The sequence below is a fragment of the Podarcis muralis genome, chromosome 5 (assembly GCF_964188315.1).
Source record: "Podarcis muralis chromosome 5, rPodMur119.hap1.1, whole genome shotgun sequence".
Lineage (NCBI taxonomy): Eukaryota > Metazoa > Chordata > Lepidosauria > Squamata > Lacertidae > Podarcis > Podarcis muralis.
Window position 1 is genome coordinate 69,527,549 of NC_135659.1, and position 16,328 is coordinate 69,543,876.

The 16,328-nt window shown below is 46.2% G+C and overlaps 1 protein-coding gene across 2 annotated transcripts; it reads right to left on the bottom strand.

Annotated features, from left to right (window-relative positions):
- Positions 1–16,033, bottom strand: PTPN7 (protein tyrosine phosphatase non-receptor type 7). Of its 2 annotated transcripts, none has more exons than XM_028734664.2 (10): positions 15,924–16,033; positions 14,973–15,201; positions 12,032–12,215; positions 10,684–10,768; positions 8,908–8,984; positions 8,681–8,818; positions 6,607–6,717; positions 2,852–3,009; positions 2,187–2,295; positions 1–388 (listed from the first exon to the last, which is right to left on the bottom strand). In XM_028734664.2, exons 2-9 carry the CDS (start codon positions 15,089–15,091, stop codon positions 2,235–2,237), a joined length of 933 nt encoding a protein of 310 aa, XP_028590497.2. In that variant the 5' UTR covers positions 15,092–15,201; positions 15,924–16,033; the 3' UTR covers positions 1–388; positions 2,187–2,234. The 2 variants fall into 2 exon arrangements, with proteins under 2 accessions (XP_028590497.2, XP_028590495.2); XM_028734662.2 differs by having other exon boundaries at positions 2,187–2,300.
- Positions 16,034–16,328: the final 295 nt, after the last annotated feature.

Here is a 16,328-nt window from a genome sequence, read left to right on the forward strand (position 1 = left end):
TTTTCAAGGAACCTGAAATCTGGTTTAAGTTTGCGCACATCATTCAGGGAATTCAAAACAAGCACAAGAAACACAACATTAGATTTTGAAGTCTGCTTTGTGATAGAAGACATTCCTATGGTATGCAGCCGGCAACCAGGTACTTCTTCTTGGGCAGAGATTACACTCCAGGCTGTTGAAACACAAGTAGTTTTCTCTATATTGCTACTGATTGGAGAGTCAGAAAAAGGCTCCGTCAAGCCATGTGTCAAGGAGGAGAGAGCCAATTCCACATGCCAACACAAGAAAATGACACTAGCAGTCTGTGATCTTAGGAAGCTGTGATGCATACATGGCCAGTGTGTGATGGAGGAACTGGTATTGTTCACTGGTTTGTATCATTCCACCCCTGCAATACAAAGAAAAACTATTGAGTTGTGCACTCACTGGGAGCTACAATGATTCAATTCTGTGAAACAACTAGCATCTTGCGAGAGCCCAGCACGCCTTGCAAAAAATTCAGGTGATGCTGTCTATTGTTCCAGAAAGTGAAGCAAGCCTTCTAGTGCATCTACAGTATGTACTAAAGATAACAAAAGGAGTGGTGTGGTAAAAACAATGCTCCTAGGGGCCTCACTGCAAATGTTGTCCGGGGATAGTGGCCCAGGCTAGGGGAAGGAGGGAGGGAGGACACAGTGAAGCAAGGAAGCATCCACAGTGGGACCATGGAGGAATGCTGGAAAAAAACCTAAACGCTAGCAGCTGCTATTGAAAAATTGTTGAGGGGTGGACTAAAGAAGAAAACATAGGAAACTGACTCAGACTGGTCCATCTAACTCAGCACTGTATTTTCTACACTCACTGGCAGTAGCCCTCAAGGGTCCTAGACGTGTCTTTTCCAACCCAAATGGAGATTCTGGGGATTGAATCTGGGAGCATCTGCAAGCAAAGCAGATGTTCTTCTTCATGGTGGAACTGAAAAGTGCTGTTGCAGAGAGAGTGCCCTCTAGATCCTTGTCATTTTTCCTGATAGCACACGTGCTACATTTTGGTCAAATCTGCTACTGTGCAATCTCCTTATACATACATGGCAAAACATTGAAGAAATGAGTCCAAAGATGTATATTTGACCTAACAGTGTGTGCCAAGCCTACAATGGTTGAAGGCTGTTGTATAAGGGCACATTGTTTCCCTGGAGTGCTGGCCAGACCAGGCTACTGGACTCCACACACACATCCATGCATGGACTGAGATATACACTCTAGAGCACATCAACAACTCCCCAGTGTCAGCATGCTGTGTAGGCCGTGGATGGAGGGAACCTGTGGTCCTTCAGATGCTGCTGAACTACAACTCCCATCATCCCTGAACAATAGCCATGCTGTCTGGGGCTGTTGAGAACAGGAGTCTAACAACATCTGGAGGACTACACATTCCCCAACCTGTTGTAAAAGAGATCAGTAGCACTGAGCAAGTATTTCAGGGGAAATTGCCCTCCATTACGGGAAGTTGGTGAAGACAATCTTGTTTATAAAGTCGTTTGCTTCACTCGATGACTGCCAACAGGATTTTATTGGTGTGATTTCCTACTGCTTTTGAAAGATTTTGTTACGTTTCTATGCTGTTTTAGATCATTATTGTAATTAAATTTTATGATTAACTCTCTTAAGAGTCTGCTGGTCGGGGCAGGATAATATGAAACAAAATATTGATGTTCTCAACAGGCAACTTTTATAAGCTTTCAAGGAACTCCAGAGTTCCCTAAAACAGAGTTTGAAAACCACCCAGCTAATCAACTAAGCAGAGAGAGAGAGAGAGAGAGAGAGAGAAAGTTTCTTTTTGTGCTGTATCCCAGAATGCTCAGGAGTAGCGCCTCAGGAGTAGGACTTTGGAGCACATTTACCACATTTTGAAGCAATGCACATTACCATCTGAAGCAGCCTTCAACCTGCTGCCCTCCAGATCCACTGGATTGCCACTCTCACTTTGGATTGAGCCAGTGGGGTGGAAAAAGCACACATGTATAATAGGGTCAAACTGCTCAGTCCCAGTTAATAAGCTTGTGGCGTTCTTCTCAGACCAACGGCAGTTTCCTAACTGCTTTACAGGGCATCAGCACATACAATGCATTGCGCTAGGTTTTTTCCCCTGCCCTGTACAGGAATTCTACACATAATGAGAAAGCTCAGAAGATTGTCAGCACACACCTGTCTATGCGCAGCTGGCAGACTATCCCCAAAATATCCACCTCTCCTTTATTCTTCAGTTGCTGGCATCCAATCTGCGTAGCAATAAAACAGCCAGTCCGACCAATTCCTGCACTGAACAAAACACCAAGATAATGTCAGATTGCAGTGGCCCCTGAGGCTTTGAGGGGGATGAGGAAGGTTCTGGACGTCAGGAGAAAGGGACAGACCCATTCACACACAAGCAGTGAATGTGAATGCTTTCTGTCTCTCACAATCACAGATCAAGTAGCCTGAGGACCATACATTTTACGGTACTTGTTTTACCAGAACCTGCAAATACATGACAGGAGAAAAGTGTGGTGTAGTGGTTAGAGCGTTGGACTAGGATTTGGGAGACTAGGAGTCTAGTCCCCCAGTCAGCCATGAAGCTCGCTGGGTGACCTTGGGCCAGTCACTGTCTCTCAGCCTAACCTACCTCACAGGGTGGTTGTGAGGATAAAATGGGGAGAGGAGGACCATATACACCACCTTGAGCTCCTTGGAGGGAAAGGTGGTATATAAATGTAAATAAAACAGGAGGTCCATAGGTACTGAACTGAGGTTTCAGTCTGGGGAGGTCTTTGTTCAGGCCAAGGCCACTGAACTCCTTACACTGCTGCAGGGATATGAGGAAAGCTTCTCACCTGCAGTGTACAACAACAGGTCCTCTGCTCTCTGTGGCCTGTAGAATTTTCTCCACCTCCAAAACCAAGTGCAAGAAGGTCTTGGCTGATTCTGGGGTCTTCTGGTCTGGCCAGGATGAGAAAACAATATGCTTCACCGTGCGACATTCATCGTTGAGCTGAGAAGCATTATGAAACAGAAAGCATATAATTATTCCCTCTATTTCTGATGTTCAGATTGTGAGTGCCATTGCTGCTATTATTATTATTATTATTATTATTATTATTATTATTATTATTATTATTATTATTTTGATGTCTTTTAAAAAATATTTATGCTTTTATACATTTCACTAATTTTACAATCATTTTAACATTTCATAACTTGACTCCCTTCCCCCTCTTTCTGTGGTTCCTTAAATTTATTTTTAATATATTCTGTATATCCAAATTAACTTAATTTCCTCATTTATTCATCTGCTTTAAATATATACTCTTATGAAACTGCAGGTTATTACAATAATCCCGCCAATGTTCTTATCTGTTTACAATTTATCGGATAAATTTTATTTTGATTTTTTACCCACCCTTCACACAAGGTCCCAGGGAAAGTTAAAAGCAATTTTAAATGCATTATTAAGAACAATTTAAAACATATATAAGGGTGGGTCCTAATATATGGCTGCATACATACTACACATATAAAGCACACACAGACCTCAAATCCTGGGAAATGTTTTACCTGCCATGGAGCTACAATTCCCACCACCCTTAACAAACTATAGTTTCCTGGATTCTTTTCTGGGTACATGGGGAAGATGTGCTTCAAATGTATAGTGTGTATGTTATGCAGCCCCAATTCTTGGGCGACAAAGGCCAGGCGTCCAAAAGCACTGTCCTCACACAAGGAGGAGGTATCAGGAGAGCAGAAGTACAAAAAATATTGGGGGGGAGCACTAAGGTGGGATGGGACCCCAAAACAGTCCAGTAAGGCCTGGACTTGTTCAGTAGCCACAGACTGCAGACTGACTTGTGGGTTTCTAGAAAAACAGGTGGGAAACGAAACGGAATGGAGTATCATTGAGGAGGGTGTGTGTGCAAAAGGGTGCTTCAGCACTGCAGTTTATTATATTATGCTGCTGCTCTCGCTCAGAAGTTTTTCACCCTCAAAATGCCGGCCTACACTTTTTATTTCTTTTTATTTGTAAAATAGCCTGCATACAGCTGTGGCAACTGCTGGTGTGTGAGGCCTTTAGCACATTTTTGAGCAGGGGAAGGGCAGTTTGTCACATGTGTGATGGCATTTCCATGAGTGGCCTCTATTGCCACACTCCTACTCCCGCTCGCTTCTCACATGAGCAGGTTTGAGCAATAATCAAAACAAATGTTTGAAGCTGCTGTATGAGGCTTGGGAGCATGCCTATCTTTTTGTAAATTAAGATAATCCCTCTCTCCTCACTTTGGTCACATTCCCACCATACATTTAAAACACTCTTATGCCACCTTAATTTTCCTCGCTTCCTTGCAAAGAATCCTGGGAGCTGCAGTTTATTAAGGGTGGTGGGAATTGTATCTCCATGAGAGGAAAACTACAATTCCCAGGATTCTCTAGGGGGAGCCATGACTGTTAAAGCAGTACAGATTTGCTTTCAGATGTGTTCCCTGACCAGGGACTCAGCTACATTATTAAAGAAACAATTTGAATGTGCTATAAACACCAGATGGTGCCAGAGAGCAGGAAATTTTTATACATGTTTTTCCATAGAGTTTTTTTTTACAATGATGTAATTTCTGACTTGTTTATAGCATTTTCCCCCTGTGTGTAGATCCACTCCAACTTAAAGTACCCATTTGATCATGTTGTTGTGACAACAGAGGGGAATCAAATCAATCTGTTGTTTCTTCTATGCTGTTTCCTATAGCAGAAGGAAGCCCCGCAGCGGGTGGGTGGGTGGATGGAACACACGAGGAAGAGGCAAATGTATCTGTGCAGCAGGAAAAACCCCTTGGCACCTTTGTTGCTTTTTCTAAACCTCTCCAATAACGCAAATAAGCTTCCTTCTGCTTGGAGAAGTTTGCATAAAGAAAAAACAGTGAGAAAAGCTGCAGGAGACTGATTTGTTTCCCTTCTCCTCTGCCAGCAACACTCTTGGATCTCAGGGTGCTTTGGATATGAAGTTTCGCCATCAGTTGGAGAAGGCTGAGAGAGAGGAATCATATTAACTTGCCGAAAGATTGGCACATGCACACACCCACTCAGAGCACTAAATATGTTTTCATTATCATGGATGTTGCGCAATTCTGTTCTGTCAAAATTTTTGGGGAAAACCTTTTTTTAAAGACAAGGAAACTGCAGTTTAATTGTAAACTAACTAGGGACGGAGGGAGGAGTGACTGAGGTTGGGGCAAAAAAAACCCCACCCCCCCATGCCCAGGCTACCTTCTGCCAAACTCCACCTGCTGGTGTGGTTGGTGAATAGAAGAACAGGAGTGTGTTCATGAGCTACTTGGGCACACACAAACATCAGTTCTGAATGACCTGTTTGTAAATTAACATTCCCTTCTGGACCTTAACTCAGGTGGGAAAGTGCCCACTAACGAGCAAACTCTTGGACTGCCAGACGGTCCACTTTGGCCTGTGAGGCTATTCCCCCCCCCCAAAAAAAACCCCATGCCTATTTGTCAATCAGCTGGTGTCATGGGCTGACACCAGCTGATAAGCGTGGGCAGGGTTCAATCCTGCTGGGTGCATTCCCTGCAAGATGTCAAAGGTCAGGGGAAAGAGATGTATCTTCAGCATGCAACAGACACTACGTAATGAAGGTGCAGGTGCACTTCGGTGGGGAGCTACCGTATTTTTCCGTGTATAACATGCCCCTGTGTATAAGACGCCCCCTATTTTGGGGGACTCCAAATTAAAAAAATAGGGGGAGATTGCCCAGAGTTGCTGAGCTTTTTTGGAGGAGGATTGCCCACAGTTGTTGAGTTTTTTCTAGGGGGGATTGCCAAAAGTCGTTCACCTGCCTGACCTACGCTGCCACTCGCACACGTCGCAAAATCCACCTATCGTCTGGCAGAAGCTGCCATATTGCCCACACAATTGCCACAAATAACACGCCCGATAGGGACGCAAGTGGCGCTGTGGTCTAAACCACAGAGCCTAGGACTTGCCAATCAGAAGATTGGCAGTTCGAATCCTCACAACGGGGTGAGCTCCCATTGTTCGGTCCAAGCTCCTGCCCACCTAGCAGTTCGAAAGCACATCAAGTGCAGGTAGATAAATAAGTACTGCTCCGGTGGGAAGGTAAATGGCGTTTTCGTGCATTGCTCTGGTTCACCAGAAGCGGCTTAGTCATGCTGGCCACATGACCTGGAAGCTGTCTGAGGACAAACGCCGGCTCCCTCGGCCAGTAAAGCGAGATGAGCGCCGCAACCCCAGAGTTGTCCATGAGTGGACCTAATGGTCAGGGGTACCTTTACCTTTAACATGCCCAATAGTTGCTGACCATCTCTGGCTCGTGGCAGAAACCAATCCCCCCTATGCACTATCCGTGTATAAGACCCCCAATTTTTAAGATAATTTTTAAATAAAAACACTTCGTCTTATACACAGAAAAGTAAGGTAATTCCACAACTGAAGGGCTGCCACAGAGAAGGCCCTCTCCCAGGCCACCTCTCCAAACTTCTCATTTCACATGAGCAGCAATGATTGCACAGTAAACCTTTGCCAGAGAGCACCACTGTCCCTGTCTGTGTCCCAAGCCCTCCTGGCCTACCTGTAGGCCAAAGTCGCGGATGGTGTATTCTTCACACTCACAAATGCCTTGCATGCGGATGGTGAAGGGCCCATAGGTTGCCTCCGTTTCAGGCCAGTAACAGACACATTTCTGAAACCAGAAGGACGAGGATCCCCATGAGGAGAAGTAGCAGCGTAAGTCAACATAAGTGAGTGACTCAGAATATTAGCATCATATAAAAAAGCAGAACCATTCAACCACCAGCTCCAGTCACACCAGATCCACCTACGCAATCCAGACCACAGTACACCAGGATCAAAGAGTTGTGTACAGCGGCAAGGGGCCTACAGACCAAACAGGTACTCAGAAAGCCCCAACATTCTTTATAGGCTGCTCCAAAAGCTGCCTTATGGGAGAAAATGAACCAAGAGGGATATCAGAGTTTAGATGGGGTAAAAAGGTAAAGGTACCCCTGCCCGTACGGGCCAGTCTTGCCAGACTCTGGGGTTGTGCGCCCATCTCACTCAAGAGGCCGGGGGCCAGCGCTGTCCGGAGACACTTCCGGGTCACGTGGCCAGCGTGACATCGCTGCTCTGGCGAGCCAGAGCCGCACATGGAAACGCCGTTTACCTTCCCGCCAGTAAGCGGTCCCTATTTATCTACTTGCACCCGGGGGTGCTTTCGAACTGCTAGGTTGGCAGGCGCTGGGACCGAACGACGGGAGCGCACCCCGCCGCGGGGATTCAAACCACCGACCTTTTGATCGGCAAGCCCTAGGCGCTGAGGCTTTTACCCACAGCGCCACCTGCGTCCCTTAGATGGGATAGCTTAGCCATTTACACTGCCTCCCCACTGTACTGAAGATATTTGTGCCAGCCAACGGAGCCTCCAGATATAATGCTGCTGCAATCCTGACCTTTCTTTTAGCTGGAACTCAGTTCTGGGACCGCTCAGGTGGGCGCCATAGCCATTATAAGAGAACAAGTGAGTTCCGGCACCTCTTTCCCTAGAAAAATAGCACTTCTGCAATCCTATACACACTTACAGGGGAGCAAAAGACCCACTGAATACATTACTGTGGTTTTTACTTCTGAGTAAAACACTTCCCCTCTCTTTGAATGAGCATGCATAATATTGCACAGCTGTGATCTTTTAAGGAATGGGGTGTAAACAACTCATCAGCTATGTTGCACTGAAGTCTTGGGATGCATTTTAGAAGAGTGAGTGTCAATGGGGGCCAAATTAATCCTCTTCCCCCTGAAGCAGAGATCTGGCCCATGGTTGGAAATGTCAGCATTCTGGTTGCCCAATTTCCCACTGCATTTATGACCCAAAATACACAGTTATAGAAGCTTGGGTGAGCATTCTTTGTTAAACTGATGGTTTGCTAATCGTCTCTAGGAGGTTCTGTTGTTCTTTCCTCTGTGAGAACCAAATTCTGCTCCTGAAAGCGGGAAGCACTTACCAATGCTGTGGGGATTTTTACCACTAATGCTAAAGGATGCGCTCTCAGCAGGAATAAAAGTATCAGTTGTCCATCCCTGTTTGATGAAATGTTTACAAATTTAAGCTTGCTCACTGTTCTTCTGTTAGTATCTGGAAAGTCCCCTCACCTCCAGGGAGTTTGTTTATGCTCACTCAGAGCAGTCTACAGGCCCAATACATTTTGCTACCTGTGGTAAAGACAGTGCTTTAAAAAAGAAAAGAAATAAAAACGGTGCTGGTACTCACCATGAAGTTGTTACACTAAGTGCCACACTTTTAACTTTTTTAATTTTATTTTAAGTTGCTGGTACTGGGTACCCTTTTCTGGGTACCCAGGGGAAAAAAGCACTGGGTAAAGGACACAATGGTGTTCTCTCCATTACATATATAAAAGCCAGCCAGACTGGCACTTGAATCACCAGTGCATTCACCAATGAATCGTACTTCGGTATTGGCAATGGAGTAGTATTCTCCACTGCACTTGAGGGCAGCAGACTAGCTTAGTGGTTTCAGGACACACTCTGTCTGCTCCTCACACAAACACACAAACACCCAGCATCTGTCACGTGAGGCAGCCGTCTCACTCTGCCTAATGTAGGGCCGGTGCTGCTCAAGGCCCACATCATACCTCTTTCGCTTCCTTGAGTTTGGTGAGCATAACGATGAGAGGAGCTCCTTCCTGCCACACCATTGTCCAGAAGTCATTGACTGTATTAAGCATGGGCCCCTGGGTGGCAATATAGGCCTTCTCCTGCCCAGCATAACCCTAAAAGGTGAGACAGAAATATCAACAAGTAAGACACATCCCAACAGTCATCTTCAGATTTCTCACACCTCAATGACCCTCTGGCTCACCCGGATGTAGTTTGCATTAATGTAGCTCTCGTCTTCTTGGCTCAGCGCTCTCTTGAGGCACACACGACTCTGGGGATCTAAAGGGACAGTTTGGTTACAGCGGACATGGTGCCTGAACACAAAGACTGTGTACACAGCATCATCTAATTATAATATCCTAACCCTTGGGTGGAAAACCTGTTGGCCTCCAAATGTTGTTGGATTGCAACTCCCATCAGCCCCAGTCTGCATAGCCAACAGTCAGGGATGATGGGAGCCATAGTCCAAGAGTAGGAGGAGTTTGGATTTGATATCCCGCTTTATCACTACCCTAAGGAATCTCCTTTTACCTTCCTGCCCTACAACAAACGCTCTGTGAGGTGAGTGAGGCTGAGAGACTTCAGAGAAGTGTGACTAACCCAAGGTCACCCAGCAGCTGCATGTGGCGGAGCGGGGAAGCGAACCCGGTTCCCCAGATTACGAGTCCACCACTCTTAACCACTACACCACACTGGCTCTCGAGCTTATGGATTCCCCACCCTTGTCACAAGAAGTCAGAAGGCTGGCCAGATCCTCCTTCAGAGAGATGCTCCCCCCACCCTCCAGCACATTTGACTCAGTCGTTGCTACCTCATTGTTCTTCTGTCCTTGCTCAGACTCATTATTTACAATGAATTTGCCTTTTCAACAGTCATGTCAGAAGTGATGCATGTCACTACAGCAGCTGGAACACAGAGCAGTCATTTTATTTCTGCTCACACATGTGGAGTTTTCATTCCACCACAATGGCAAGTCTATCTGGGATATAAAATGGCCTTGAGTTGTTTTTCACTCAAACACCGGTCACCATCTTATGCAAACAAGGTGGCATCTACAAGAGGTTCCCCTATGTCTCTGGCCTTTAGAAACTTTCCCACTCCGACTCATCACAACTTCTAAAGCCACAAGGTATTGTTATGGTTATGTAAGGCATCCTGCACATCTCAGCAGGGATTGAAATTATGTCTGCTAAAGCCGACATAAAGCCGAACTTTTACAGAAGAGGCAGGGAAGCTTTTCATTTCTTTTCTGTTGAGGACTGCATTCCCACGTGGTAGTGGGGAGCTACCTTCCCAACACAAGTATCCCCACAGCTTATCTGGGCAGGGCTGGGGTGGTGCACCAAGCAAGGACATAGGACACGCCATGTGGCACACAGCTCCATCATCCAGCAAAGAGGAATGAACAGAGCTCTCTGGAGGAACAGCCAGGAGTGCTGCAGCTGTGACTGAGCTGTTATTTTCAGAAGCCAAGGAGCCTGATCATGAAAAACAAAATCCAACCATTTGCTCTGTAGGTGCACAACAGAGCTATGTGTGCCTCTTTTATACTCACTGATACAGTCACAACTGACCTAGAGTCCTGCCACTTCTCAGTGTGTGTGTAAGAGGGGAGAGCTACACATAGGCCTCAAGGGCCTTGTCTGGCGATGGGACTAAAAATAGGGGCATACTAGTGTTTCAAAGTGTACAGCAAGAATGCAAGGTCACAACTCCACTGTACATTTAAAGTGCATTGTGTTCCCTCAAAGGATCCTGGGAACCGTAGTTTATCCCTCACAAAACTACAGTTTCAGGCAGTTCTCAGGATTTTTGGGCCAGTGGCGGGGACACACAATGTGCTTTAAATGTGCTTTAGCTATATAGTGCGAATGTGACCCGACACTGGCCAAAGAATACAAATGAGAATAGATGGGTCCATTGGTCTGCCTTCCTTTGCCACCTTTCCACTTTCCTTGTTCACAAGAGGCAAACATACTTGGTAGGATGGATTTATATCTGTCTTTTGCTGCTCGTCTGGGGATGTCCAGCTCTTCTGCACTGGCAAAGTTGGAGGGGATTTTCTGTAAAGGAGGAAAGAAGGAATTGCTGAAATATTCCCCTCTCTGTAACATAAAGCACCCAAAGTGTTGGAAAGAGAGAGTATAAATGCATATATGCTTTTGCTTCCCAACACATACTCTGAATTGTTCCCTTTTTAACCTGCTGTCAACGAAAAGGGACTGTTATGGAGATCTCTCACCTGCCTAAAGAAGCCCAGCTCTTTATAAAGGGTAGTGGTGTTATTATTCATCTTATAAAACCCAGGAAAAAAGGGAGGGACTTCCTGCTCTGTTAAGATGCTAGGCACAAAATGCTTATTGCCATAGCATGGGAAACATGGGACTCTCCAGGTGTTCTTGGACTACAACTCCCATCCTCCATCACCATTGGCCATGCTGGGTGGGGGACATGGGAGTTGGGAGTCCAACAGCATCTGGAGAACCACAGGTAGAACAGTTTTCTAATGGGAACACATAAGAAGAGGGAGATGGATCAGACCAGTGACCCATCTAGTTCAGCATCCTGTTCTCACAACCAGATGGAGAAGATCAACATCAGGACCTGAGCACTCTCCCCAGCTGTGATTACCTTCAACTGGCATTCAGAGGCATACTGCCTCCCACACTGGGCAGAACATAGGAATCATGGCTAGTTGCCTTTGAGAGCCTTATTCATCGTGAATTTGTTTAGTGTTTTAAAGCCATTGAAGTTGGTGGTCACCATTGCCTCCTGTGGGAGCTAACTCTATCGTTTAACAATGTGCGGTGTGAAGAAGTACTTTACTTTGTCTGTCTTGAATCTTACAACATTCAGCTTCATTGGGTGCCCATGAGATCTAGTGTTAAGAGAGTGAGATCCTCATGATCTAGTACAGCGATTCTCAACCTGTGGGTGTCCAGATGTTGTTGGACTACAACTCCCATCATCCCTGAGCTCTGGCCTTGCTAGCTAGTGATGATGGGAGTTGTAGTCCAACAACATCTGGGGACCCACAGGTTGAGAACCACTGATCTAGTACTATAACAAAGAGAGGGAGAGAGGAAGAAAAAAATATACTTTATCACCTTTCACCAAACCATGCAATTTTATCATGTTGCCTCTCACACCTTTCCTCTAAACTAACCCCCCCCCCCCCAAATTCTGGAACCTTCCCGTGAGCATTCTGAATCTCTCCCAATTCAACAATATGCAATACTAGACTGCCTCTAGATTGCAGGATGGTGTGCAATTGGAGGAGCTTAGCTTGGATTGAAATCAGGACAAGGCAGGTCTCAGTGCCTCACCGCAAACTCCTCTTGAAGCTCCTCTAGGCTCCAGTTCTGCTGCTGGAGCATCCTCTGAGTAAGAACATGGCTGGTGGTGTTCAGGAGCTTCACTGTGACATCCCTTGGGGTGGAGACGGATGAAATGGGTTCAGTGTTGCTCAGGGAACTCATGTCCAGCACCAGCGACACGTTGGAGCCCCTTCTGAAAGAGAGAGAAACCCAAATGTGCAAATTATAAGCCTAGAGAAAGACATCTATAGAATAGGGTGGAGGAGTTGTGTGAAAGGGGTAAAATGTGCTGCTACAAGCTAGTGAAAAGCTGCACAATAGTAAAAGCAATTTTAACCCTGCCTAAATCTTATAGAACAATGCAAGTAAATTGCCAAGTATATATTGACAATGCTTCCCTCTCCATCTTCTGATTATAATCTTCTGATTATAAATTGTTTTAAATTCTAATATTATATTTTTACATTTTTGTAACCTACCCAAGGACCTTATGCCCAAGGGAGGACAACAAATCTAAATAATAAATACCCTAGACTCTAGCTGCAACATCACACAGCCACTCCAGACTGAGAGAAACTAGAAGAGAAGCCTGAGATTGAGGATTTAACTATTATACGCTGAACATGTAGCATACAGTACCAAAGCAATATTGGCACTACACAATTATTGGGACCCCAGCTCATGAGTGTCACACATTAATGAGCCAGAGAGTTCCTATTTTGGCCCAGTTTCAGGCTGATATTGCAATCATATATTTTTAAAAATCCTCAAATTGGTTCTAATGATTATGGGAGTCCATTCCTTCTTCTAGAACAGAAATGTTCCAGACTAAGCACAAACAGGGCAAGAAGAATTCTGCAAATGATTGTGTAAAAGGAATTCTAAAACACCCATGCCGATGTTATGCCCTTCTCTGTGTGTCCCCTCTAAAGGAGGTATAGAGAGTGGCAGGACCAAAAAAAGAAAGGCCTTTCTGTGGTGGCTTCCTGCTTATAAAATGCTCTCCTAAAGGAAACACACCTGTTGTGATCATTCTGTATTTAGGCATTAGGCAAAAACATTTTTATTTACCCAGACCTGATTTGATGGAAATCATGTATGTTTGTGGCCTCTTTTGGTGTTCAATGAGGTGGGTTAGAATTGCTTTCTTTACATATAATAAAAATGTAAGAATGTCATCATCCTGCAGTTCACTTGTCCACAGACAGATGGTGCTGTGAAATACAGTGTAATGAGTGGCAGTGAATAGGTGGTCTAGGCAAGCTGCAAAGGGTCAGCTGGAACAAGCTGTAGCAGCCCCCCCAGCAGCTGCACTGGCTCCTCTGCCTACCTGCCCTGGGACCTCTGCTCCTGGATCTAGACCCCCAGACTGACTGGTGCCACTAATGGCCACCTTGGGGATCTGTTGCTTTTGTACCGCTGCCAATTAGGGTGCAAAAATAGCCCAATGCAAGAAGGAGGAAGGTGGTCAGAAGCCAGGGTCTGCCAGTCTGGTAATCTGCTTCTGCCAATGCCACCATTTATAATAAAGCGCCAGCCTGGCTAGGAGGGGCAGTGGCAGATCCCCAGACCAGCCACCGCTTCGGGCCTCTTTCCTGTAGTGCTCATCTGGCTGGGCCATCTCTTCATCCAACTTGGCTGCAGCAGTGGCACGAGGTGGAAAGCGAAAGGTCCGGGGGGCAGGATGCAGTGTCACGTGAGGGGTCGGGAGGCGTGTGGGTTTGGAAAAGGGTGGGTTAGTGGGAAGAGTGGTAGGTTGACGGGAAGGTTGACATGTTGCTAAGTAAAATGAGTAGAGGTGCAGCCACTAATTTAGGGCGTTTGTTTCAAGTCACAGGTCCAAGGAGATGTCCCTTCACCCCACCCGTCCTTCCGCTTCCCCCCCCGGAAAACCCGCTGGAACAAAACTGGAACAAACATCAATCAGTTACAGATAGGTAGCCGTGTTGGTCTGCCATAGTCAAAACAACAACAAAAAATTCCTTCCAGTAGCACCTTAAAGACCAACTAAGTTAGTTCTTGGTATGAGCTTTCGTGTGCATGCACACTTCTTCAGATACATCAATCAGGTTTTTGTACGGATTGACCTTTGTTCTGATTCACCAGTAAACAGCAGGTTTTCCTGGGGGGTGGGGGTGGGGAAAAGATACCCTCTGAGACCCAAGACTTGAAATCTCAGGACAAATGGATGGGCCCTTATATATATTTATGGATGAGCCTTTGGGGATTTCCCTTGCAGTCTTATAATAGACTTTAATATGTCTTGGTAGTCCTGTTCTTCCATTGCAAGTCACTTTGAGACACCTTCTTGTAAAAAATGGCAAATAACTATAATAAACACTAATTATAATACTAAGCATAGTCAGAGTCTTATTTCTGAAAGTCCCAGGCATTGGACTCAGGACCGGTCCTGAGGACAGCTGCATGCCGCTGGAAGCAGCCTGGTTCATATAAAGCTGTCCATGGAAGCATCTTGCTCCTCACTAGGATGCTGTGAGTCCCCTTTTCTCCCAAAGCACCCCTTTTCATCTGTTAAGTAGTTTTCTAGAACAGGGGTCAGCAAACCTTTTCAGCAGGGGGCCGGTCCACTGTCCCTCAGACCTTGTGAGGGGCCGGACTATATTTTGGGGGGAAAATATGAACAAATTCCTATGCCCCACAAATAACCCAGAGATGCATTTTAAATAAAAGGACACATTCTACTCATGTAAAAACACCAAGCAGGCCCCTCAACCCAGAGATGCATGTTAAATAAAAGCACACATTCTACTCATGTAAAAACACACTGATTCCCGGACCGTCCAAGGGCCAGATTTAGAAGGCGATTGGGCCGGATCCAGCCCCCAGGCCTTAGTTTGCCTACCCATGTTCTAGAACAACGACTTGTACATAAACTCTCAGCCCCTGGTATCTGCACATTGAGCCAAAACGCAGAGCGCTCTCAACTCACCTATCCTGCAGACGCACATGTTTCTTGACTTCCTGACACTTCTCCATTCCTGCCCTCTTTCGCTCACGTAGCAGGCTGAAACTATCGACTTTCGGGCATGCTGAACAGGAGAGGACCATGCTGTGCCAGCAAAGGGTTCTCTGGACTGAGGTATGAGAGGCCGGCCACCCGAGGAACCCTGAGAGCAGGTGCCATGCGGGTCAGCCAGCCCATGGGGCTGGAGGAACACCTAGAAACCACAAAAAGCAAGCGGTTCATTGAAGAGAGCTCCGTCAACTTCCTGTATGTCACTCACGCCCCTGTTAGGAAGGAAGAGGCTGCAACAAAAAGCCCCATGTACACCTAACAGAGCCTCACTCAGAGAACGTCTAGACCAGGGTTTCCCAAACTTGGGTCTCCAGCTATTTTTGGACTACAACTCCCATCATCCTTAGCTAGCAGGACCAGTGGTCAGAAATGATGGGAACTGTAGTCCGAAAAATAGCCAGAGACCCAAGTTTGGGAAACCCTCATGTAGAACATGGCTGTCTTTGGAACATGCCACTTCCTGCAGGTGGGGTACAAAATCCCAATCTAGAAGGAATCTCTGTCTGTAAGGTCTGGAACAAGACTACTGATTACATCAACACACACGCACATTCACCAAATTAGAACCTGTGGACAGCGAACCCATTCCTGCAGAGCCAGAGGAGTTTTTCCTACCGTAGTCCAGCTTAGGAAAGAAAAGGCACAAACAGCAGAGCTATGGGCAACCAAGTTCACATAAATCAATTGGGAAGTCACAGGCCCCTTAAATGAAACGGGCATTCTTGAGCATGGCACTCCTGTTCAGCCCCATCGTCTGGGCTTTATTTCCTCTCCCCTCCGTCTCCACAACACACACTTAGCAGACGCAGAGGTTTTCTCCCATGCCCACCCTGTTCCGACACTCCCGGTTGGATAGTCACTCACCCACTGCTGTCGGCAAACCCATCTCTCCTGCTGTTTATAACCAGCCACCCGGTGAAATAAATAAATAAAAAGCGAGCGCAGGAAATTCCTTATCACTATGCTGGTGGTTGCTCTGGCACTTCCCCCTCTTGCTCCACCCTTGCAGCCACCCACACACATGTGCCGGCCACAAACTTCACAGCTCCATCCGCTGCACAACCCCCCGGGGAGCTCTCACAAGGCAGTGCAGAGACTCAGATCCTTTCTGAGCATTCTGCCCCAAGGATTGCTATATTTTAGCTATCCAACAGAAAACAGTAGATCTCTGGTTACAGATAACACAGATGCAGAATGGCTCCTCGAATCAAGGGTGGGAATTTGGCCTTCAGACAGGACAATCTTCTGAAGGCCACAGTCCAGCGATAG

Excerpts from the sequence above, each read along its gene's own strand:
- PTPN7 (XM_028734662.2), bottom strand. The coding sequence starts at position 15,091 with ATGGTCCTCTCCTGTTCAGCATGCCCGAAAGTCGATAGTTTCAGCCTG. Across the intron at positions 10,769-12,031 it reads AGCTTCAAGAGGAGTTTGCG|AAAATCCCCTCCAACTTTGC; the intron begins GTGAGGCACTGA and ends CCTCCTTTACAG. Across the intron at positions 2,301-2,851 it reads CCTGTTGTTGTACACTGCAG|TGCAGGAATTGGTCGGACTG; the intron begins GTGAGAAGCTTT and ends TGTTTTGTTCAG.